Source organism: Heterocephalus glaber, unplaced genomic scaffold, assembly GCF_053883595.1.
Source record: "Heterocephalus glaber isolate CG9 unplaced genomic scaffold, H.glaber_assembly_v1.0 deba00001610, whole genome shotgun sequence".
In the NCBI taxonomy this organism is placed as follows: Eukaryota; Metazoa; Chordata; class Mammalia; order Rodentia; family Bathyergidae; genus Heterocephalus; species Heterocephalus glaber.
Window position 1 is genome coordinate 14,520,170 of NW_028258381.1, and position 24,417 is coordinate 14,544,586.

Here is a 24,417-nt window from a genome sequence, read left to right on the forward strand (position 1 = left end):
AATTGTATTCCATTGGTTGATGATGCTATTGAATTCAAGTCTGTCATTCCTGAATTTATACCTGCTGAATCTGTCTACTTCTGGGAAGAAGGGTTGAAACCTCTAACATTGATAGTAGATTCATCTATTTCTTCATGAAGTTCTGCCTAATTTTATCTTGTGTATTTGAGGCTTTGTTGTTAGATGCATCATATTAAGGACTGTTAGATCCTTCTGCATAATTGGCCCTTGTTTCATTGTGTAGTGTCCTCCTTTCTCACTGATAATGTTCCTTGTTCTGAAATTTTATTTGAAACTAATGTGTGTACTCTTGCTTTTCAAGTGTCAGAATGGTATCTATTTCTCCATCTGTGTGTGTGTGTTTGTGTGTGTGTGTGTGTGTGTGTGTGTGTGTGTGTACAGTGCTGGGGATTGAGCCCAGGGCCTCATGCACATGAAGCACCCACTCTACCACTGAGCTACACACCCAGTCCCCATCCAGCTTTTTCCTGTAATATATCTGAATTGTTATATTTAAAATAATTCTTACAGACGACATGTAGTTTGCTCTTCTTTTCAGGCACTCTGTCTCTTAGCTGGCACCTTTAGACCATTCCCATTTAAAGTGATTCTGGATCCACCGTGTTTATAAATGTTTTTAGTTCCCTGCATTATTCTCTGTTTCCTTCTCCCTGCTTTTCTGCCTTCTCTGGTTTTCATTGAGGGTGTTGTGTGATTTCATTTTCTGACCTCTCTGGCGTATCATTATACTCATTTTGTTGGTTAATGTTATGTGTCAAACTGGCTACACCACAATGCCCAAACATGTAGTGAAACATTATTGTGAATGTTTCTGTGGAAGTGTTTTTGGATGAGGTTAACATTTAAATCAATGGGGTTTGTGCAAGACTAATTGCCCTCCATAATTTAGGTTGGTGCCATCTAATCAGCTGAAGGCCTGACCAGAGCAAAAGACTGGGCTCCTCCAAGCAAGAGAAAATCTGCAGCAGGCGCCTTTGGACTGAAATGCAGCTCTGCTCCCTGCTGGGTCCCCATCCTGCCAGCCCACCCTGCAGATTTTGGGCCTCTCAACCTCCAGAGTGGGATGAGCCAAGTCTGCAAAGTATATTTCTGTATACACAGGTCACATCGGTGTGTTCCTTTAGAGAACTGTAGTTCCAGGACTGGTTATGGAGGCTCTGAATGGTGAGGATGAGTTTTCTGAATGGTTTTGGGGTCTCTGGACTTGGCCATCTAGTTTGATCAGATTTTAAAACATCACTAACTCTATTTCCAGTAATGAAGAGAATGCTAATAGTCTGTGATGTGAGAGATTCACAAAATATCATCATTGGAAATTCCTGATCCAATACAATAAGAAGCCAGGATCTAGGTGACCATATCTAGGATGTTTTTGAATGTTTTTGTCAAACTGATTAGCACAGTGACACTGGCTGGTGGCCCTTAATGAAGATGAATAAAGTGAGGAAAGAGAAGGATGACTCGGGCCTTCAAATTTCCCAGCTTGAGCACCATGTAAATGGTTCCAAAACTTCCACATTTACCTGAGGAGGCCCTGGCCTCCTGTCACAGCAGGACTGAGATTGCTAAAAATCAAAGCCAATAAAGAACTTAAAAAGATCAGACCTCCCAAATTTAAAGACCCAATCCAAAAATGGGCATCTGAAATGAACAGACATTTCTCAGACAAAGAAGTAGAAATAGCAAATAAATACATGAAAAAATGTTCAACATCACTGGTCATTCAAGAGATGCAAATGAAAACAATGCTGAAATTCCACTTCACTCCAGAAAGAATGGCTGCTATCATGAAATCAACCAATAACAAATGCTGGCGGGGCTGTGGGGAAAGAGGAACCCTGTTCCCTGCTGGTGGGAGTGTAGACTGGTGCAACCACTGTGGAAATCAGTGTGGAGATACCTCAAAGAACTAGGACTGGAAGTCCCATTTGACCCCGCTATTCCACTGCTGGGGATCTTCCCCAAAGAATTAAAAGAATCATACCACAGTGATATATGTGCACCCATGTTCATAGCAGCACAGTTTGTGATAGCTAAAACTTGGAAACAGCCCAAATGCCCACCAACTGGAGACTGGATAAAGAAAATTTGTTTTTTTATATAAAATGGAGTACTACTCAGCCATAAAAAATGATAAATTAGATACATTTATAGCTAAGTGGATGCACATTGAGGAGATACTCTTAAGTGAAATAAATAGGACACACATGAATAAATTCTGAATAGTTTCTCTGGTGTGAGAAACTGAAAGTGTAAATAAGGACTAAATGTATAATAGGTAATGTGAAATAGGAAGAAAAGGGGCAAAGGGGAAGGAAGTGGGAGGGCTAGGGAAAAGGATAGAAGGGAATGGGATTAATATGAGAAAATGGAAAAATAGGAACAAAATCTTTGTAAATAGGAATGGAGGGGTTGAAGGGAGGGCTAGGCAAGGGTGAAAAATAAGAACCAAGAGAGACTATGTAAAGGTGCAAATTTCCAATGATGAATGTCACTATATTGTATACCTAAAATGTACCAGTGATTAGAATGAATAATCGATAATGCAAAATAGGAAGAAAAGGTCCAGAGGGGTAGGGGTAGTGGGAGGGGCAGGGGAAAGGAAAGAAGGGAAAGGAAAAATTATGAGAAATGGAAAAAATGGAAATAAAGTCTTTGTAAATAGGGAAGGGTAGAGGGCATGAAGGGAGGGCTAGGAATGGGGAAAAAATAAGAACCAAGATGCATTATGTAAAGGTACAATTCCCAATGAGAAATGTAAATGTGTTGTATACCTACAATGTACCAATAAAAGAATTTAATAAAAAATTAATAAAATAAAATAAAATAAAATATATGATGGGCATCATTCCAAAAGAAAAAAAAAAACCAAAGCCAGATTCTCACCCTGCAAATGCATGATCTGGGTCACAAAGTGGACTCCAGCATCCTCTTCAATGACACATGGACTGGGAAGGAACGGGGTCTTGAAAGTTAGAACGAGATATGAGGTAGGATCCTTATGAAGCAGGAGAACCTGGGCCCAGAAGTTATGCTGAGACTTCTTTTCCAGTAGAGGCAGCCTCTCCATCCCAGCAGAACCAATATCTTGACCTCTGGCTGAGAAAATTAATGCTGCCTGGTCTGAGGAAACCCTACTGACCTTCCCTGAGACAGGCATCATGCAAGATGCCACCACCATGGCCACCCTCCCTCTTAGACCTATAACCAGACAAGTCCAGCAGCCCCAAATGTGAGGTGCAACATGGCCCACAAGGCAGTGTGCTGCACCCCTAAAAGTCTTCTCAAGTTTTCTAATTTACACAGACACAACTCCAGAAAACATGGGCAAGAATGAGTCCTCTGAGAGACAATGGCCAAAGAAAAAGAGTTGGATCAGGCTGAGTTTACAGAGAGGGGCTGACTAAACAGAGGTTTGCTTTCCACGTTACACAGTGGGCACTTGACAAGTGGCTGCACGTGGCCCAGAAGGTGGAGCGTGGGAAGTGAATTCAAAGTCCAAGAGGCAAGCGTGGACCCCAGCCTGGCCCCGACCCCACTGGGAAGGGAGATCCACTCTCAGAAACCACTACCTGTCACCAAGATGGGAACTGTAGAAGCAGGTGAGGGTGAAACGCAAAGGGATTTCAGAAACAAACATGATACATTTCAATCAATGGCCACCTGGCAGTGTTTATTCCAAATGTTTCCACTAGACTGTGTTGTGTCTAACAATGTGTCTCATGTGGCAATTTACATAGCTTCAGCTAGCACTGATTACATAAGCAACATTTTAACTTTTTAACTTTCCCTGCCAATTTCCAGAGTAAATCATTCTTAAATATAGATTCATTGCCCCTGAAATCTCTTGAAAAATCACTGCCTTACATTTCCTTGTGCATTTTCTGGGCAGTATCAATCTGTACTCTTGAAAAACATAAAGAGTTTACAAGTATTTACACATAAGGTGATAAAAAGTGTTTTGTGGTGTATAAATTACTATAGCACAAGTTAGAAAAAAATAAACTTACAGTGAATAAATATAAACCAGTTTTATATATCAAGTCATGTGTGGAGTATAAAAACTAGTTCCTGTATATATACATATGCGCATATATAAAAATGTGTGTGATCTAGAGTATAAATATACTATATACTTAAATATTTCATGTGAAAGAACATACAGTGCATCATGTTCAGTTTGGTACAGTAAAATACTGCTGGCAGTTGGGGTCCCCTCGGGTCTCCAGAGAGCCAGGGATCTTCTCCCCACTCCAGGGGTAGACGCACCAGCACAGCCCTGCTTCTCCATCCAGGGACGTCTCACACTGTGAAGAGAGGACCATGGTCAAAGCAGCAGAGGAGGAAGCTGCAGCTGTGGTGAGGGCTGGGAGTCAGCGACCCCAACACCCTCTGGTCCCCATCATGAAGTGGAGACAGCAAGCGAGTGGCCCATGGCCGTGTGCAGTGGTACGGCGTGTGGTAGCTGTCTGCTGCAGGACCCTGAGTGTAAACCACTGTCCCCATCGGTGGTAAAGTGGTGCCCAGACCTCAGTTTCCCCCAATAAAATCCTCAGGGTCTAGGCTTCTCTGGGTCCGAAAGGCTCCTCAAAGTTAAATCCTGGGCTAGTTCATTCTTGTTTTTTCTTTGACGAGTCACAAAAATGCTACTGCCTTTTCTTGTAGTAAGAGATGTGCAAAGAGACCCTTGCTCTCCCAAATTGGATTAATGGGGTGGGGGCCTGAGCCCCTACTCCTGAGATCTCTGGACAGCCTCGGCCCCAGGGAGGCAGGCCCGGCACTGAATATGAAGCTGCCCATCGGGCTGTCTTGGGTCGAGCTTTTTGTGGTCCCCGCACAGGGGGATCTGGTTTCATGAGAACAGTTGGGTGTACATTTAGGACTGGACATTCTCTGCCATGAAAGACGGGGTGGGGGTTAGCAGGATGTGGGTAACCATGCCTATCCCATGAGAAGGCCCATTTGCAAGGCCACCTACCTGTCTGCTGTGATAGAATCCATTCCTGTTGCAGTTTGGCAGGTAAAATTTGTAGATTTCTTCCCCTGCCTTCTGTTGAGCATGGGCTAATTGCTCCAGGACCCTGTAGAGTTCTCTCTGGCACGGCTCCTAGAAGAAACACTTGACATTAGGGTGGACGGAAGAGAAAGTGAATCATCAGCCTAGAGGGTGACTGAGAAGGAAGGTTTTGTATGCACAGGGGCACCTGGCATGGAACTAGGACCGACCTCAAGTGTCAAGTGTCATCTGTCCCCCGCGAGTGACAGGGGCTGGTCACTGTCTTGCGCTGTTAGGATGAGATGGGAGCCTCATTCTCTCCCTCTGCACATTTCCTAAGCAAAAGTGTCCCCAGGCCAGAGCCTGGTCAACAAAAGCCACAACATTCTTCCCATCCCACTCTCACCCCGCTGCCTGCTGAAAAATTGAGACACCTGCCATCGGGGGCAAGCGGGCACAACTTCCTGAGCGGGGACTTCAGCAGCACAGATGTCCAGATTGGAACGTTCTCCTCTGCAGGCGACAAGTTACTTTCACATACTCCAACTCAAGGGAGGCGCGAGGCCTTCATCCAGATAACCCGAGAAAGAATCGAGTCTCCTACATTTGTGCTCAGTCCAGATGAAATTCTAATGCTCCTAACTAAGCTTCTTTAGCTTTCCTGGGTGTGCCTCTTTGCGCAGGGGATTCTTTTCCTTGCTTTCTTTTCCTCATCAAAATAAATCACACCTCGCCAACTCTAGTTCTCTGTCGCCCTCCAGTGGTAGAATGGAAACCAGACGCTAAAGCGGGAGGCAGTGAATGTTGGGAGCTTGGGGAACTAAAGGTCCTGGAGATTCATGTCAGGACCCCGCTCGCCAAGCTCACCTTCCATTTCTTGATGTCTGTGACGTCTCGGGCCTGCATGCTGTTGTAGGTGCTGATGGCATTCCAGAGGATGGGCAGGTCTTCCCCGGAGGGGGCCATCAGGTGGAAACTCTCCAGCAGCTGCTTCTCCGTCATCTCCCCACTCTCAGGGCCCTCGCGCTTGGGGACAAGGCGGGCCTCGGCCTCTGAAAGGGAAGCACCGCAGACCCCTAAGCCGGCAGATGCACCCGCCTCGTCCCTCTCACCGCTCAGAACCAGGCTGGGACACCAGGCTGGTCGGGCTAACCCCAATCTGGCTGACGGTTTCCGAGAAGACCAGACCCAACAGCTGTATTAATTCTACTCTGGAAAGATAGCAAGTTTCAGGGTGCAGCCAGGGTGGCCTGTGGTTCTGCTTCTAAAGTACAGGGGAGGGAGCAATGTGCTCATCTGCTGAGATCAGGGCTTGGGTGCTGATTCCGGAGCCCGTTCGTAGGGGGAGCCTCAGCCTCAGCATTCTTGTCTGTAAAATGGGACCTCACTAACACCCCAGGATTGGGCAGCAGGGTCATCAGAAGAGGAATCTAGAGCACCCCTCACCCGACCCATATCCCTATCCTCTTCTCTTCTGGGGGACCTGCCTGCCCACATACCCCGTGACTTCTCTGCAAGCCCCCAAAGACAGGGAGGTGACAGCCACCCGGCAGGCAGAGTCCAGGTGTGAGTGGTAGGGTCCCACCCCCACCCCAGGGCAATCACCTCTCCTGTGGACCCTTGAGACCATTTCATTTACTCTGCTGGAGGAAGGATCTACAGGAAAAGCTGGTCCCCTGGGAAGCGTCCTGTGCTCACAGGCCGATCCCTATCAGGGTTTGGAACCACGAGACCCTCAGGGCCTCCCACAGGACATGCCACGGGCCCTGATGAGGCGATACACACTGGAACGGAGGAAGAGGCATTTCCCAAGCTTCCTACTACAAACAAACCATGGCTTAAATTCAGGAAGTAACCTGATTGTGGCGTTCTCAGGAGGCAACGTACACATCAAACATTGTTTGTCTATGGCAATGAATGGAAGTGAAGTTTTTAGCCTAAATTTTCACATTATGTTCTGTAAACATCTGGGAGGCACCCAGCATAGTCACAGGATGTATATCACAAAGGACATTCCGAACACCTCCCGCGGGCCGCAGGAGGGGGTTCCCACCCTAACCCTTCCGAAGGAACTTTCCAGCCTGCCAGGGCAAGGAGAGGCCTTGAGGTGTGCCCAGGGCCAGCAGCCCACCTTCACTGTCTGGGTCTCTAGCAATCACTGGGCCGGTGCCAGGCTGGGCGCTCTCCCCAGCTCTCCCCCAGGCTGTGTCCACCTCCACCCTCTCTTCTCTCTGCTGTCACCTCCCACCGGGGGGACTTAAGCGCCTCTCTACCCCGCATCTCTGGCTGCAAGCGCTGGGCCCAGGGGTGGGGTTGGTCTTACCTTCGGCACTGAATACAGCCTCCAAGGTGGGCACAGCGGGTTCCAGCACACAGGCACCCTGGCCACGGGTGAGGGCATGCAAGGGCCTGGGCTCCCCTGGCAGTGCACGGCAGCTGAGCCCCTGGGCACAGCGTGCAGTGGCTACACCGCAGGAAGCGCCAAGTGGCAGGGCACATGCCAGGCAGCACCCACAGCCTGCGGGCCGGGAGATCTCTGGGCATGAGGCAGGCACTGGCGGGCAGAGCGCCAGGCGTTCAGCAGAGCAGGGTGCGCAGTGCCAGGGCTGGGGCTCACTGGCTACCACAGCAACCTGGATGGCCAGAAGGAGCAGGAGCAACCCAGGGCCAGCAGCTGGGACTTCGGGCATCACTGGGCGAGGGTGGTGGGCAGTGGATGGCGCTCACTGGACAGTCGCCAGTGCTGGGTGCAGGCGGCAAAGGCGAGGAGGTGGCTGCTCTCAGACAGGCAGCTGAGCTTGGTGTCCGATGCTGGCTGTTCGGTGTGAGGCTGCAGACAATGCCTACCAGGTGTAGCCAGCTCCTTATGAAGCCCGTGCCCCGGGGACCCGCAGTTAATGATTGTCAGTGCGCCGTGCTCTGAGCCCAGTGTTCAAAATAAGTTTGTTTTGCTGTGCACTCAGGGCAAACCGTGGGCGGGAGGAGGGTGCACGGTTCAGGTTTCAGGCTCTGTTTGTCCTGCTGCTACAGGTTCAGGCCAGAGCTAAAGTCCACTTCTAAGGACAGGCTGGCAACCAGGTGGGGATGACGCTTGTTGTCGCAAGGGCACAGGAAGCCTGGCTGGCCTTGCCCCACACCCCAGCTCCGAAGGCCCAGAGACTGGTGGTTTTCACATGGGGAAACCAAGCCCCAGGGCTCAGGGCCAGTAGTCAGCATGTCCAAGACGAGATGGGACGGTTCCGAGGCTTGGCAGGTCCAGACCCCAGGCCGCCTGAACATTCTGACTGAGGTCAAAACTTTATCAGTAACTGAATACAAAGGCTTTCTCTTTAGATAAAATGCCTACGTCCCCAGCATTCTGAGTCACAAGAAAAACAGAAGCCTTTAAAGAAAATCAGAAATGCCCCATCGCAAGGGCTCAGGAGCCCCCGGAGGGACACCAGGACAGGGGAGGTGAGGTGCTCCAGGCCAGTGGCCCCAGCTCCATCCCCCTGGCCCCATCTTTGTCTCCAGGTCCAGGTGCAGGCTCAGACCAGCCCCCCAAGCTCCCCAAGCAGTATTTCAGGTCTAAGAGGGGTTGGAGACCCCCTGTCCAGCCCCTCACTTTACACAGGCTGACACTGGGGCCAGAGGAGGGAGGTCACAGGTTTGAAGTCACAACTGTCATGGCACATCCTAGACAGTCACTCGCACTCCTGTACCCTGCCGCCAGCAGAGCTGGGGACTGAAGAGGTGCTGCAGGGGAAGGGGCTGGGGGACATCAGGGCTGTGGAGAATCCCATCACACAGGGTTTGCACCCAGCAGTCACCAGCATCCGCCCCCTCGAGGTCTGTCTTGGTTCACCCTGGAAGGCTGGAGGGAGTCGTCCCATCCCTGCTTCCTGGGGCTGCTGCGATGTACACAGCAGGCATCACACAGGAGAGTTGTGGGGTACAGGAAAGTGTTGTGCACCAGCCCCAGTTCTGCTCCCCACAGATGATGAGACACCTCGGGGGACAGCCTGTGTGTGTGTGAAGAGAGGTACTCAACACCTCTGCTCTGCAGCTTGGCCTGCAGTGCCCCGGATGCCCAGGGCCAAATACTGGGCTCCTGATGAGAAAGAGCAGCTCAGTACCATCTGCTAGAGGAAAAGCTCAGGGCTAAGGAGTTATTCAAATTAAGTAAAAATCTCCAGACTGAGTAAAAACAGGAAGGCCCAGCATACAGTATGGTTGTGTATAATAAAAGGAACTGTGATTCTCAGAGGGTCCAGTGTCACGAGAAGAACATAGAAGAAGCTGATAGAATGCCTACTCAGCCATGCGAGAGGGTGCAACCTTCACGCCTAAGGGGCAAATTGGTTTCTTTCTCTCTCTATTACTAGGGATGGAAGCCAAGGCATTGCACTGGGCTACATCCCCAGCCCCCTTTCTCTTTCTCTCTCTCTCTTTCTTTCTTTCTTTCTTTCTTTCTTTCTCCCTTCCTTTCTCTTTCTTTCTTTCTCTTTCTTTCTCCCTTCCTTCCTTTCTTTCTCTTTCTTTCTTTCTCTTTCTTTCTTTCTTTCTTTTTCTTTCTTTCTTATTCTGAGACAGGGTCTTGCTGAGTTACTAAGTTCCCCAGGCTGAGTTTGAATTTGCAGGCCTCCTGCCTCAGCCTTCCAGACTGCTAGAATTACAGGTGTGCACCACCATGCCGGGCCCGCAGTAACCTTTTTTAAACTTCTGGATTTGTACCGGGTACTTCATTCTTCTGGTGTATGATCCATCTAAATAATCATCAAACTGAAATTAACTGACTGCTCCCTGTCCCAGCATGTCCCTGGTCCCCTGATACCGGAGGAAACTTCATTTTGCCATGCTAGCTTTTGTTCTACCTGAAGAGTCTCAATAAGTAGCAGCCACTCTACCAACAGCCAGAATAAGGTAGGCAAAAACAACTGTTGAAAGTTCATGATTGTGTTTGTTGCTATTTTTTACAGAGCAGCATTCAGTATCTGGTTATGGAATTGACTACTGATTTTAAATTTTCTTTATCATCCTTTGTTTTAAATTGATCTTTCTTTCTTTTTCTTTCTTTCTTTCTTTCTTTCTTTCTTTCTTTCTCTTGAGATAGGGTCTCGCTCTGTAGTCCAGGCTGGCCATGAACTTACTATGTAGCCCAGGCTGGCCTTGAACTCAGCAATCCTCCTGCCTCAGCCTCCCAAGTGCTGGGATTACAGACATGCACCACCACACCCAGTTTAAATTGACATGTTTTTTAAACTTACATTTAAAATCATATTTGAAGTGAATAGTTTTGATATCTATCCCTAAATAATTTAATTTCCGGAGGCAGAATTTTTGCTCTGAATTTTGTTTTCTCTTTGGCTTCCTCAACTTGCAATCACTATCCACACTTGAAATGTTTTCTTGATGAAACATACGAAAGAGAAAATCTGCTGGCAAATAATTGGGGCCCATGTTGTGTGTGCCAGGCGGTCTGCCTGGGCCTGGACAGTACACCCTGTTGCGCATTTGCCCTGTGCCCAGCCTGCCCTCCCTCGCTGAGATCACCCTGCATGTAGTAGATCCTCCCACCACAATCAGATCCCAAATATTTCCATCACTTGGCTCATAGCAATGGCAGACCAAACAGCCAGCAAACCCAGAGACCCAATTCTGCTTTCACTCCCTCTGCCAAACAAACGGTACCAGGCCCCTTCCTCCAGGCCTGCGCGGGTGACAGCCCTCCCCTGGCAGGCCGGCTCTCTGTGACTCAGAGGCCTCCCTCACCTAAGCCTAGTCCTGGCCCCAAACTTCAGTTCGCTTCCCCACCTGAACGCCACCCGCCTTGGCCTTGCCATCTCCAGCACGAATTCCACTGCCCGTGCCCACTCAGTCTCTTCCACCCACCCCAGAAGTCTCTTCCCTGAGGCCGAAGGTGGCAGGACAGTGGCTCTTCCGTGCCTGGCTCCGCGGGGCACTTGTGGCGGGAGGGTGCCCTCCTCTCAGTGGGGGCGGGACACGAGGTGGGGGGCTGGGGTCCCAGAGGGCCTCCCAGCATGCCTAGCAGAGCCAAGCCCCGGTGCCTCGGGGTCCCTAGGGCAGGGGCTCCTCCAGCCAGGAGGTCCCCGCAAGGTATGTGGGGAAGGAAGAGCGCCCCACATCCTGGCACCATAGTCCTGGAGGCAGGGGCTCCTCTGCCCAGCAAAGGACAGGGTGGCTGGCAGGAGGACCGAGGTGGGAGGGTGGGGAGCCAGGGCAAGACGGCCAGAGGGACTTGGGCGAGGAGCCTGGGTCGGGCTAGGTGGTGTGTGCCTGCGTGGCCCATGGGAAGTTGGGGTGTCTCTGAGAGCCCAGAGCTGAGGGCCATTCCATGCTCAGCCTTAGCTTCCTGGCTGCACCCCAGGGACCGGCCTGAAACGCCCCCTCCTGGGGATGTCAGTTGGACCTAGGAAGCCCTGTGCTCCCTGAAGGATGCAGAGGTGGTAGAGAAACCCAGGCCGCCTGCGTGTGTCCCCCGGGATTGGGCAGGGCAGGCACAGTAGCCCCTCAGCCCCGCCCATGCATGGAGCACGGTGGCTGTCCCACAATCACTGTTGAGTCCAAGAGCCCAGAGGACCTGGATGTGGAGCTGGGGTGTGGGGAGCGGGCAGCCAGCACCCCGGAAGCACTTACTGTGTGCACTTCCAACCAAGCTGAGCTGTGGTCAGCCAGGGCCCAAGACCAGGCCAGGTAGGGCCTAGGGCTGGAGCTTTCCGCCTGCGCCAGGCCAACGGGGCTCATTTTGGAAGGCAGCGTTGACAGGCGGCTGCAGGGCCCGGGGAGGACCACGCACAGGAAGCTGACGATGACGCAGAATTCGTGTTTTGTCAACTGGACTAAAAGAGGCTCAGGCCAGGGACTGGGGGGCAGCCGCCACCTGCACCCTATCTGACTCCTGAGCTCCACAGGCGCCACTGTCACTGGAGAAGCAAGGGACACACTTGGTGGGGGTCCCACGTGAGCGGCAGGGGGTGCCCGTGACCCGGCCATGCCCCTATCCGGGCCAAGCTTGTGCTGGGCATTCTTACCACCCTGCCTTTTCCTCTGGAAATTAGAAAGTATCTGCGCATTGCAAGTTCAACTTGGAGGCTTCGGTCAGCCCTGGAGGGGAAGTCACACCGCCCTGGAGCAAGACCACCTGAGTCCTCAGCCGGCTCCCCAGGTGCGTGCACCCCGTGACCTCGGGGGCCTTGGTTTCCAGCCTGTAAGGTGTGCTCTTGGCATGAGTGAGGCCTGGGCGAATGTGAGCCTTGATCCCGGGATGATGAAACCTCACGAGGCCTTCCGTCACCCAGTTCCCGATTCCGCCTCTGTGCCCTGCGCTGCTTACCCTTCCTCGGCGCAAAGTTGGGCAATCCGTGCTCTGAAAGCAAAGCAAGAGTCAAGGGCAAAGTCCAACCTTCAAAGGGGAAAGTGCCAGGGGCATTTCAGAAAGGAAATTGTTTTTAACCTGGGAAAAACACAAAAAGCTGTCTTGCCCGCGTTCCCTGATCAACACGGGGATGATGTAAATCTGTGCAAAGGCCCCGCACGCTGTCCTTATCTCCCCAGTGGATGAAGGACACCAAAAGCAGGGTTGGAAAAAATAGCTCACACCTACGCCCCGGCTAACTGAAAGTCACCCACTCTGTCACATGGACAAGCCCGGCTTCTAAACACAGAATGTGCCCAGGGCGATGTCCAGGGCGCTGTGGGGAGACCAGGCTTTCCACCTCGGGACTGGTGATGAAGCCACCTTCTGGTCCCACGTGCATTAGTAAAGCCAGGCGGCAGGGGCAGCACACTCCCTTGCTGCGTCCTGCGGAAAGGCTGCTCAGTCAGGGAGCTCGGAACTCGGGCTGCGGGTGTGGCCACCACTGCTGGAGCCCCGTCAAGCCCCGGGGGCCCTGCACTTGGTGGGGTAGCGCGGATGGTGGAGAGCATTACAGGTGACACTATGCCAGGCTAGTGTGACTGAAGAGATGTGCCGCTCATTCCCAGTTACCTCATTTATGAACAACAGAAACATCTTCCCAACAGCGTGCGTGTGGAGCCAAGAGGCCAGGGGACCCCAGAGAGCAGAGGATCAAAGGGACCTGGGGTGGCCTGGTGTGCTGAGAGACATGCCGAGTGTGGGACACCAGGGACGGCCCACATCGGGTCCTTAGCAGCACTGCGACCTTGGACAACAGCTCTGTGCCTCGGTTTCCCTGTTGGCAGATGGAATAGGATGTGTGGAGTAGTTACGATATCAATCAATCCCGTGTAAAACATAGACTGTGAGAGGTCAGAGCTCCTCCCTGGGAGGTGGGACAGTCATCAGAGCTACCGTGTCCTTTCTTGGCCTTGGCCCTGTGCTCAGCCAAGGTCGCTGCAGCTTCTCTGTCCCCTAGGAGACTCTGCAGGCCACCCAGGGCTCTCCGCCCTTCTCTGCCCTCTCTCCTGCCCCTGACCTCACTGGTCACCCAGGCTCCCAGCCGGTTTCCCAGGACCCTCCTTCCCATGCCAAGTCTCTGTCCCCTGCAAAGCACAGATGCCCAGGTCGGGACACCAGGGCGTGGGTGACAAATGCTGGTGACACACACTTACCTTTGGCTGGGCTGCAAAGGCTCAGACAGCAGGGGCTGCAGAGGCAATCCAGAACCTGTCCACAGAGTGATTGCACACACTCCTGAGGTGTCCTTTTTAGAAAACTGTGAGAGAAAATTAAGCGATATTAAATTCACCCATCATCTTGTCTCCTGCATATCATGGTAATACTGTTTACTTTTTCTGGTGGTGGTGGTGGTACTAGGGATTGAACCCAGGGCCTTTTCAATGAGCTACACCACCAGCCTTTTAAAAAAAATACTTTTAAAATTTTGAGACAGAGTCTCAAGAAGTTGTCCAAGCTGTACTCAAACTTTCAATCCTCCTGCCTCAGCCTCCCAGAGTGCTGAGGTGGCAGGTGTGCACCGCCATGCTGTGCTAACCATTTGTTTGTATATGTGTGCACAGTGTGTATGATTTTGAAAATACCATCAGCAGGGTGGAAGAGTGGCCCTTGCTGGCCACCATATATCCAGCCCTTACACCTACCCAGGTATACCCTGCTGCTGTGGTCTGTGGCACCTTGACAGGAAGGCCTGGTCCCACAGAGCCACCTGATCTCTGACCACCCCACTCCGTGCTCTATGAAGCCTCAGGATGACCTCACTACTCAGGATGCTCAGCTTCTGCCACCAGTGGACACAACATGGAGACTCGAGGGTATAGGTGAGTGCCTGCCACGCAGGCTGAGCTCACACCTGCCCACAGTCCTGGAGGCTGAGTCAGTGCCATTTCTCTGCAGCCACACTCCCCCGGCTCAGGTTCCTAGATCTGCAGATGTTTCACAGCTGGAAGCCCCTCCCATGCTGCCTCACCTTACAAGGAAGGAGACAGCCTGCCAACATCACAAGGCAACTTAGAAAAATACTGTGTTTAAAAAGCTATAGATTAACAAGCATACAGAGCACGTAAAGTCAGATAAGACAGACCAGATTCTCATCTTAGTTCTGCAAAATTCTACCAAGTGACCCCAGCAATGCACCCATTCTGTGGACTCCAGCTTCTCCTCATTGAAATGGGCTCTCTACCCATGTTCTCAGCATGCTGGGGTTAAGTGTAAACTATCCTAGGTAGCTCCTTCTTATTGTTGCTAGCTTATTATTAATCATATTTGGTCTTTATGTAGATGTTTTAAATGTTTAAATGATATATGTACCAACTCCCCATGCTGAATGTATTCATAGAGTATTGCAAACATTTATAACAGTGAAGTACTACTCTGCCGTAAAGAAGGATAGATTTGAGTCATTCATAGGAAAATGGCTGCACCTTGAGACCGTAATGTTAAGTGAAATAAATCAGGAGCACAGCTTAAATATCACGATTTCTCTGAGAAACCCAAAGTACCAATAAATTAAAGAGCAAGATAAAAGATAAATAACAGGAGCTGGGGATATAGCTCAGTGGTTCTGGCGCCTGCCTTGCAAGTGCAACGTCCTGAGTTCAATCCCCAGTACCAAAAAAATTTTTTTTATTTTTAAAAAAATCAAACAGACCTCCCCCCCGCCTCCTTCGCTCCCCAAAAAGAATGAAGTTGCCTCAATACGCTATCCGGAGCTTCCTCACCATTGCCAGGTGCTCCTGGCGTCCTGACGGTGCTCGCTGCACCCTAACGCACAGGTGTGTTGGGAGATGCTGATTCATTAGATCAGCGCTAGCTCAGGTTAGCACGGACTGAGTTACAGCACTCGGTGGTACTGAAGAGGACCTGCCTCAGAGCGCCCCCTGGAGGCGGTAGGAAGCCCAGCCCCCGCCCTCAGACCTTCGCTGGGTCAGGAACCAGGCCCGACCGGTGTACCCCTGGGTTCCAAGCAGCTCAAGTTTGAGAACCACCCAAGGAACCGCAGGCTCCTTAGCAGCACGGACTTTGGGGTGGGCCCGTGTGGCCCTGGGCTTGCAGGACGCGGAAGCCCTGGTCCCAGCTGGGTGGGTCGGGCTGACGGTCCCTCCCTGTATGCCACTGTGATGGCACAATCGGCGCTTGGCCCGCAGGCGGTGCCCTACGCGGGGCCTGGCCCCAGAGCCCGTGGTCTTGACCACCCAAGGCCTCGGGTTGCGCAGGTGCACGGAGGAGGAATCGGCCAGGTGCGGGGCATCAGAGCCACGAAACCCGCCCGCGCAGCCGCGTGGGCCTCATAGGGTGGCGCCCCGCCGTGTCTCCCGAGGCTCCCGGGCCACGCGCTGCAACTGCAACTGCCGGGGCGGAGATGGAGCCAGGCGCGCAGGTGGGTGGCACAGGGCGGCCGGGGGCGCAGGCAACACCGGGGGCTGCGGTCAGCCGCGCGGTGGGGTGGTGGGGATCAGGCGCCCGGGGTGCGGCCTGGCTGCTCGGGCACGGGGCAGGCGGGACCCCCTCTGTTGCAGGGACCGCCACCCCTCTCCCCCGCCTCCATGGCCCAGCCGGGCCTCCAGGCCCGAGTCTTCCGGCCTGGCTCTGCGCGAGGCCTGGGCGCACCCTGGGTGGTCGGGATACCTGGTGCCACCGAACCTGTTGGAGACTGGGCATTTGTCCTTCCCCCGCCCTGGCCCATGTGGCTCAGATGTCTGTGCGATAAGATCCTCAGCCGCGGGGGAAGGCCAGGAGGAGACCAAAATTCATAAGCTCTCTGCTGTGGATGTAGAATGAAGCGCTGACCCAGCGGAATCAGGCAGCAACCCTGCAGCAAACCCTGTCCGGCCTAGACTGCACTCCGCATGCTCCGCAGCCCCCAGCCCTGGCCTGGGCTCCCCTTTGGCCAGCGCTGCATCTCAGACCATCCCAGGGGTGGTTGTTGTTCTTTTCTTCTGTTCTGTTTTGTTTCATTTTTCTCTTGTAAATGAGTACTGCATCCTTGTGGCTTCAAAGGCTGCAAGGCATAAAAAGTGACTTCTGCTATTCTCTACCCATCCCTTCTCCACCATAAGTAAATGTTAATTTTAGCTATTTCTAGAGCCTATTTAGAGTCATCTTTTCCCTCAGTTTCCATGAAAGACTACCCCAAACATAGAGACTTTCTAATTAGTGTAGAAAAAGCACTTGCATTCTTTTTACAGATGCATAAATGGATAATAATTTGTCCAACTGGTTCACAAGGACAAAAACTGGAATTGTTTTTAGTCTTCTGCCAAGTGATGCTGTGACCACCTGCACATGCATCATTTTGCCCATGGACCCCTCTGGAGAACAAATGTCTAGCAACAGCCTGCCTTTATCTGAATGCTACCAAGCTCCCTTCCAAAGACAAGCCCCAGGGTGCTCCGCACCTGATCTAAAGCTCACATAGATGGAGATATTTGTCACTCTCGTAGATGAAAGGAAGTGCTGCTTTGATTTCATCCTCATCTGTACTTCTGTTACCCAGAATGCAGCTGAATATGTGTGTGGTGGAGGCCCAGTTTCTAGGAACTGTTGGAAAACCTTGTGCTTTATTCAGTAGGCTACTTACTGTGCTTTTCTAAATAGGAAGAGTCATCCTTGGTTATTTTGTATAGGAACTGTGATTTGCCTTTTATTTTTAATTTTGTTTTTCAGAAATTTTTAAAAAATTATATTTAGTTTAATTCTCTTTTATGGCTTCTATGGTGTTAGTCCTAGGAAAGTCTTATTTAGGGCAACTTTACAGAATAATCCACCCATATTTCCCCCCCAGTACTTAGATAGCTTTTTTACATTAAAGTCTTTAATCCATTTGGAATTTATTTTAGTGAATGGTATAAGAACCCAACTTTGTTTTGTTTTGTTTGGTTTGGTACTGAGGATCGAACTTGGGTCCTTGCGCTTGCAAGGCAGGCAGTGGAACCACTGAGCTAAATCCCTACCCCTTTGTTTTGTATTTTTAAAGTTTTTTCCCTGTTAATTTATGAACTTTTAAGAGTATAATCTTCAGTCCTTTATAATTGCTTTAGTGCAAGGCGTGAGAGAGGGATTTGGCCTTACTGTCATTGTATTTTTTTCCAAGTGGTCAACCAAGCAGAAGAATGGGTGATAAAAGAGAAAAAAAAACCCTCTCTTCCCTATTCATCTGAGATGACTCTTTCCCCATGTGATGCTTTCATGCTTACATCTAGAGCATTGTTCTGGATACTAACTTGTTTCATCTCTAATCTTTCGGAGCTCACTCTTAGGAAGAGCCTATTTAACAGCAGCTCCCTCAATGAGCAAATGCATTTACCTTCAGATTGTTTTTTATAAGAGCCCTTTTCTTTCTCCTCAACCCCTTTCCTTTACTCTGAAATCTTGATCCCTGGAATAGATGACCTTCAAATCTCCTTTATGAGTGCTGGTGACCCTCCAGGTAAAAAGGTCATCTTCAACGCCATGATTATCATTTCTTTTTCCCTTTGACCTAGCATGGGCTAAAACAGACGAATTGCCTTCAATTACTACTTTATGTCTGTTTTCCCTAGTATTTTGCTCTATGGATGTTGATGGCCTTTATTATCTGGTACAAAAATAATCACAAAACTATGCATTTTCATTGTTTTTACATCAAGCTTTTGTTTCTGGCCTTGCTTAATGTATTTTGCCATCAATCCAATCTTTTCCAATATAAATATTGAAGTCTACCTTTTTTCATTTGTGCTTCCCACCTCTTATCTTTGCCTAGCCTACTTTGAAACTTTCCAAAGCTCTTTAGGCAGGTTTTGCTTTCTAATCCAATCTGAAAGTCCTTTAATAGGTGAGTTCACCCCACTTACCTTTACTGACATGGAATGTTTTTGGCCTTCAGTTCCTAATTTATCAAAGAAGACATTCAGATGGTAGATAAGCATGTAAAAAGATGTTCAACTTCCTTACTCATTGTGGGAATGCATATTAAAACCACTATGCAAATGAGATACATCACTCACCCATTAGAAAACTAAAATTGAAGAAAGTACAGACTGACCATACCAAATCCTGATGAGAACGGAGAGCAGTGAGAACTCTCCTCCGTCATCCATGGGGTTGAGGAGCAATAGTAGCCATGACTCATGGTCTGGCATGAAACTCATCCCGAAGGTCATCTTGAGGTGATGTGAACCCCATCCTAAGGTTCTACTAAAGGAAACAATACATGAAACATACCCTGCGTGCGGTCAAGGACACTCCCTCACTTTCTGAGCACACCTCGGGGGGCTCGGCGTGTGAATCTACATCTGTGCAGATGTTTGGTGCTGAGGAGGAGCGTGAGCCTTGGTCCCCCCAGCTGCAGCCACGCCTCACCAGTACTGCTCCCCCACCTCAGGCCACTCAGCTGCCAGTTTTAAAGTCACCCTGGTGGCGGAATGATCACCCTTACCTTGTAAGACTGCTGCCGGGAATCCGTGACATAGACCTCAGATGTCCCTTTGAACACCTCCCTAGACTGTTTCCAGAATCCCTTCCCTCAGGGCCTCATTCCAAAGTCTTTGTGGAAATTCAACCCATGAGTCGGTTCATCTGCGATCTGAATATACCGGGTCCGAATATTCTGTTGTACATAGTGCACATGTTTTGTTCAAAAGCCAGTGACATGGAAAACTGTACAGCCATGTGTCTCCTCATCCCTACTGAGGTATGGAAATAGTTATCATCCTGTTGTGAGGGAAGAAATGAAAAGGAAAAACAGACTCCATGCTCGGCACAGGCAGTTTTCTGTCTCAAACATTCCTGCTCTGTAATGGGTCAGAGCCGTGCTTGGCAGACGCCGCCACCGTGGGGACCGAGCGTGTCACGTGTCCGTGTCTGAGAGAGGCAAGCACTGGGCTGAACTGGCTCAAACTTCGTATCAGAGGGACAAGTTGGCCAAGGTGATGGGGGGTAGGGTACTGCCCAGCGCCTCCTGCCCAGTGTGCTGCACCTGCTCGTGCATGGAGAGCTGCGGTGTTTGTGAACATTTTGGATTTTGTATTGCGAGTTTGCATTTTGAAATGATTGGACAATTTGTTGCTGTTTCCCCATGCCTCGTCCTGGGATGACGATATCCCCCAGTGAGTCAGAGGCTGGGGACACCATCTGGCTCTGTCCTCCAGGCCGGTCATGCTCCAGTGAGAGTGTGCCCTGCTGGGGTCAGTGTCTGTCCTGAAACCCTCCAAGGCTGGATCTGTGTTTTCCTTTTCAGCACCCTGGGCCGAGCTCCTCTGAGGATGAGAGCACCCCTCGAGTGGCAGGGAGGCCACCCTGGAAGATGCCCACCAGGCACAGCACCCCTGAGGGCAAGGAGACAGCCCTGCATTGGAGCCCGAGGCCTCGAGGCCAGGCCTCCCACCTTCAAGAGTCCCTGACATCTGCACGCTCTGCACAGGACCTGGTATCCCACCCAGGAGGGCTCAGCCCTGGGGCCACCTTCAGGAAGAGGAGGCTTTCGACCATCTACGCCTTGGAGGAAGGCCCTAGTGAGCAGTCAGGGCCCTGCTCAGAGGCCTCGGTTCTGGAGGATGACCTGCCAGTGCCAGCCTCACTGGCCAGGCCGCAGGAGAAGGCAGAGGACCCGCAAGCAAAGAGCTGGCCACGCAGCCCAGGTCTGCCTGGGGTCCCAAACACTGCCAGAAAGAAGAGACGGGACCCGAAGGAGTGGGCAGCTGTGGTAAGTCTTACCCTGTCCCTTCCCATCCCTGGAGCACTTGTGTGGCCCCCCCTACTGTGGCCTGTTCAGCACCACTCTGCACGGGAGGTCACTGAGGCTACCAGCCTTCCTGTGCCCAGACAGCGCTCTGCTCCCAGGGGACCCTGCAACCAGTGTTGCTCAGTTGTGACTCCCCAGTGGGGGCTCTGCCTGCTCTCTGTCCTTGGACCCCATCTTGCAGGGACACAGGAGCCACCTCTCCAGCTCTGGGTCTGTAGCCAAGTGGCTGGTGGCATCAGTGAGGGGAAAGCCACTGCAGACTGCTCCAGGGCTGTCCTGGGTTCCCAGGGCCTGGCCAACAGGGCCTTGACCCTTCCCAGGCACCTCTCACCCTCCCACATAAGCTTCCTACGCCCCCACAGTGGATCAGGCAGCGGGGCAGCAGCTGGGGAGGGGGTGCTGTCCCCCAGAGCCCTTACGTTCAGGGAACAGGAGGACACCACCCAGTGGGCACCAGCAGGAAGTGGACTGGTCCACTAGGAATGTGTGACAGCCCCTCCCAGGGCCCAGCTGTTCCTCTGAACCCCAGCTCCTGGTGACAGAGCTTGGAGACCTTCAGCAGCAGACAGCTGGCTCGGCTGTGCCAGGGTGGCATAGGGGGCACTGCTGGGAGCCCTGGGAATTGTCTCTCACGTCTCCCCTGCCTCCCTCCAGTGGGCCCTGACTTAGGGTCACCCTGTTCTGGGGGTCCCTGCCTCCTCGCCCCTTTTGTGGGTTTATCCCCCCCCACTGCCCACATGTTGCAGGGGCTTCCTGAGAAGGGCACCCCGGGGATGCCTGCCTTGTCCCCTCACCTGACCAGCAAGCTGGGCCCCTCCTGAGAGTGTGCAGCCCCTGCATTTAGAGATCAGGAGGGGACCAGGCTGGGCTGGCTGATGTCCCTGGCCTGAGTGTGGCTGCCAGGCCCAGTGGACCCCTCTTTGTGTAAGTACATTGTGCAGTGCACAACCTTGTCTCCGGTGACAGTGCTGGAGAATAACTGAGGCCCCTCTCCTAACCAGATGCTGCGGGTGAGACAGTGGGAGGCCCGCCTGCTGCAGGACATAGAGGCAGCTGTCCATCATGAGCTCACCATCCAGGATGAGGGGGCACCTGACATCGGCATGATCCAAGTCGAGATCCAGGAGCCCACCACCTCGGGCTGACTTCACGGTCCACGCCCTCCCGCTGTGGCCCCTTGTGGGTGCAGTGGGAGTGGATCTTGTGCCTGAGGTGAGGAACTGGGGACAGAGTCCCTGATTCAAAGAGGCCATTTCTTCATGTTGTGTGACTGGGAACAGCCCGAGGGCCTCCCTGAGCCCTTGCCCTCCACCATCTGGGCTGGTCACGGGGACACCGCTCTGCTTGTCTGACCCACAAAAACCTGTCCCAAGGCAACGAAGAGCCATGGCCCCTGTGAGGGTGGCTGTGGGTCCAGCTCCCTCTGCTCTGCGGCGGGGGTGTCAGGTCCTCGGCTGCTCTGGGCTGATTTCATCAGACCTGGGAGCAGGCAGGAGGTGGTTATGGCAAAGAAACCTCCCGGTGCCTGCCTGCGCAGACCAGGCCAGGCAGAGGGTGGAAGGAGGGCGTGCAGAAAGAAATGGGCTCCAAGGGTTCGAAGTGGGGCCCAGGTGGGGAGACAGTTTCCAAGCTGGTTCTGGTGGGCTCTCTGGGTTCCCTGGGACCCGACTCACCCAAAAGCGCTGGAATCCGCAGGCACTACAGGAGTTTGATCTCCTGCGGTTGCCTGGGGTGCTGTGCCCCTGCTTAGTGTCAGGGCCTCCCCAAGGGGTGGATCTGTCACCCCAGACCATACAGCAAGGAAGAGATGAGCCAGCCGAGGGTCTTTGGCTCAGTACGAGACCAGCCTCAAATCACGTACGGTGCAGGCCTCTCGGGCCACCTTGGTAGATGTGTCACGGTCACTTAAATCCGGAGCTAGATTGTATTCTTGGAAATGTCCACAGCCCACACTGCATCAAAAAAGGATTGCTCTTTTCTTGCTAAAAACAGGTATGCTTACCTTTCCCGTGTAGTCCTCACAGCCTCCTGCCCGGCCCCTCTGTGTGTCCGTGGCAGGTGGGCTGGGCCTCCTCAGGCAAGGGGACACACAGTCATTGCTGTTGTGGCATTGGAAGGGGTTGCTCTAAAAGTGAGACCTTGGACTGGGTCAAAAACCAGAACATGATAGATGCTAAGGACATGGGAGGTCCAGGATGCCGGGTCTGAACGGATGGGGGAAAGTTTTAACTCTGTCACCAGGTAGGTGGGAAGTAATTCAGATCCAGGATGCGCTGGACAGTTCCAGCAGAGAAAGGATGAGGAGATGCCTCTCAAAGGGACAAGGCCCTCACTGACAGCTGCCACTGGGCGGTGACTTCAGATTCATCCAATGTCCTTTATAGGGAACAAAAACTCATCGGCTGTGTTGTACATCTAAACATTAGCAAGTTTCCTGAGCTAGTTCCACCTACTCGGACTGCTCGCTTTTTTCTTTTTTCTAATTATCAGGTTGTAAAATGTCAGATATATAAAAGTGATAGAACTTTACTGTTTCAAATAAGATGTAAAAATACAAAGCAGAAAAATTGCCTGGAACTGCATAACACAGCAATCAAGACTTCAGGGCTATTCCTTCTGACTTTTAGTACTAAAAACAAATTGTTTTCCCGTGAACTGTTTTAAGTCTTCACATAATGCAAATTGATTCCGACATGTAGTGGAGTGGATTCTGTTTTTCTTCTTGTTTTTCAAAGAGTGAGATTGAATTTCAGAATGGGTCCAAGCAGGAATTTGCGGAAATGTGTTCTTGAAAGAGTGGAGCACTTGGAAGACCTGTGTGGCCCATGATCTCCTAGAGGTTTATACTTCATTTTCTAGGGTTATTGCGTGTTTATCCACTTGGGTCCATTTGCTGTCCCATGAGGGCGATGATTCAGATGCAGCTCTCTGGAGTATTGCACAGATGAGATGGGTAATCATGTGTATTCTCTGCCCACAAGAAGATGCCAGGAAGCCACGTGCAGAAGGAAGGGGTGCTACCACCCAAGTGCCCAGCCACGCGTGGAACGCAGTCCCCTTTAGTCTTTCTGAGACCTTCTGGAGGGCAGGTGTCTGTGAGAGGCTGGGAACAGGGAGCAGGCGTTCCCAGACCAGGCACACAGGGTGTGGGTGAGGCCTGCTGGGGTTAGAGAAGCAGCAAGACTCGGGATCAGCTGGGAAGGATGGTGCTTGGGAGAGGCACACTTAGATATAAGCACAGGTGTAACCTGCACCATTCTGTGGCACAAAAATGATTCCCTCAAAGCTCACAGTATGTGCAGAACCCTACAGTTTGCAGCCATAAAACCATATGAGGAAAGGAAATGTATGAAATGCCTTCTTTTTCTCGGTAGTTTTCCTCCAACTGAAAATTCCGGGAACTCTGAGAAGCTGCTCCTCTAACCTTTACTGACACCTGAACATCATATTTGCAGCTGCTGCCGGGCCCAGCCACCGCCCCTGCCCAGTTGGGTGCAGACAGCTGGTGTGTGTGGCACTGCTATGCTCTACCGGGTGGTCCACCAGTGACATGGATTTACTCTGCCACCCGAGGGCACACGATAGTCTGTGTATTTGTTTTCTGGAAGACACCACTTCCTGTTAGCTGAGCGCATGGATTTCTGTTGCATTTTTCTCTGTGGCTCCATAACAAGCGATCACAAACTCGGTGCCGCAGATGGCCACCCCTGCGTTACCTGCTGCCCCTGGGCTCTGCCTGGATGTCCAGGTGAGATCAGGTGGCTTCATACCTGGAGAGTCTGGGCAGGAATCCCCTCTAGGTTCATGCAGCTTGGCAGAAAGTGGTTCTGTGGGGTGGTTCTGCTCCCCCCACCGGCTGTCGGGGCACAGTTCTGTTCCCAGACCCTAAAGGGCCTGTGTTCCTACTCACGTGGCTGCCTGTCTTCAAGCTGCCGATGGCCGCCCAAAACCTCCCATCCTTGGAATTTTTCCGGCTTCTCCTTCTGCCTCCAGCCAGAGAAGTTCTCTGCTCCCAGAACTCCTGAGAGGTGCAGTGCCCTAACTGGGTTCATGGCCCGCCCAGGAGTGAAGTCCCTTCCCACCTCGGGTTCTAACTGGGGCCATGGCATTTTGGGGGGCATCTTAAGTCTAATTCCCAACTTTTCATCATAAAATGCTAAAAACCCTTGTACAAAATAAGTATTCACATCTAGGATTCATCTGTAGAGAACTAGGGATTATTCTTCTATATTAAAAGCTGTTATTACTATGTGGAGTTCCTGT

General features: G+C 51.5%; 2 protein-coding genes and 1 long non-coding RNA gene across 6 annotated transcripts; 1 reads left to right on the plus strand and 2 right to left on the minus strand.

Annotated features, from left to right (window-relative positions):
* Positions 1 to 3,663: 3,663 nt before the first annotated feature.
* Positions 3,664 to 7,934, minus strand: Igfbp1 (insulin like growth factor binding protein 1). Its single transcript, XM_004839882.4, has 4 exons — positions 7,341 to 7,934; positions 5,885 to 6,069; positions 5,000 to 5,128; positions 3,664 to 4,328 (listed from the first exon to the last, which is right to left on the minus strand). The coding sequence occupies exons 1-4, from the start codon at positions 7,705 to 7,707 to the stop codon at positions 4,197 to 4,199; spliced, it is 813 nt and encodes a 270-aa protein (XP_004839939.1). The 5' UTR covers positions 7,708 to 7,934; the 3' UTR covers positions 3,664 to 4,196.
* A 1,498-nt stretch (positions 7,935 to 9,432) lies between these two features.
* On the plus strand, positions 9,433 to 24,403 carry Ccdc201 (coiled-coil domain containing 201). Of its 4 annotated transcripts, XM_087196106.1 has the most exons (5): positions 9,433 to 9,919; positions 12,076 to 12,182; positions 19,651 to 20,115; positions 21,156 to 21,366; positions 23,529 to 24,403. In XM_087196106.1, the coding sequence occupies exons 3-4, from the start codon at positions 19,717 to 19,719 to the stop codon at positions 21,297 to 21,299; spliced, it is 543 nt and encodes a 180-aa protein (XP_087052232.1). In that variant the 5' UTR covers positions 9,433 to 9,919; positions 12,076 to 12,182; positions 19,651 to 19,716; the 3' UTR covers positions 21,300 to 21,366; positions 23,529 to 24,403. The 4 variants fall into 4 exon arrangements, with proteins under 4 accessions (XP_087052232.1, XP_012925863.2, XP_004839941.2 ...); XM_013070409.3 differs by lacking the exon at positions 9,433 to 9,919 and having other exon boundaries at positions 11,266 to 12,182; positions 23,610 to 24,403; XM_004839884.3 differs by lacking the exon at positions 9,433 to 9,919 and having other exon boundaries at positions 11,269 to 12,182.
* On the minus strand, positions 13,009 to 15,545 carry LOC110348200 (uncharacterized). Its single transcript, XR_002393214.2, has 3 exons — positions 15,155 to 15,545; positions 13,589 to 13,692; positions 13,009 to 13,209 (listed from the first exon to the last, which is right to left on the minus strand). It is a non-coding gene; the product is annotated as an uncharacterized LOC110348200 (long non-coding RNA).
* Positions 24,404 to 24,417: the final 14 nt, after the last annotated feature.

What these genes read in the sequence shown, in the direction of transcription:
- Igfbp1 (XM_004839882.4), bottom strand. Translation starts at nt 7,707, where the DNA reads ATGCCCGAAGTCCCAGCTGCTGGCCCTGGGTTGCTCCTGCTCCTTCTG. An exon ending in GGCTGTATTCAGTGCCGAAG is followed by an intron (nt 6,070 to 7,340) that starts GTAAGACCAACC and finishes CTTCCCTTTCAG; the next exon opens with AGGCCGAGGCCCGCCTTGTC. An exon ending in GATTCTATCACAGCAGACAG is followed by an intron (nt 4,329 to 4,999) that starts GTAGGTGGCCTT and finishes CTCTCTTCACAG; the next exon opens with TGTGAGACGTCCCTGGATGG.
- Ccdc201 (XM_013070409.3), top strand. Translation starts at nt 12,009, where the DNA reads ATGCCCCTATCCGGGCCAAGCTTGTGCTGGGCATTCTTACCACCCTGC. An exon ending in GTCCTCAGCCGGCTCCCCAG is followed by an intron (nt 12,183 to 19,650) that starts GTGCGTGCACCC and finishes TTTCCTTTTCAG; the next exon opens with CACCCTGGGCCGAGCTCCTC. An exon ending in CGAAGGAGTGGGCAGCTGTG is followed by an intron (nt 20,116 to 21,155) that starts GTAAGTCTTACC and finishes TCTCCTAACCAG; the next exon opens with ATGCTGCGGGTGAGACAGTG.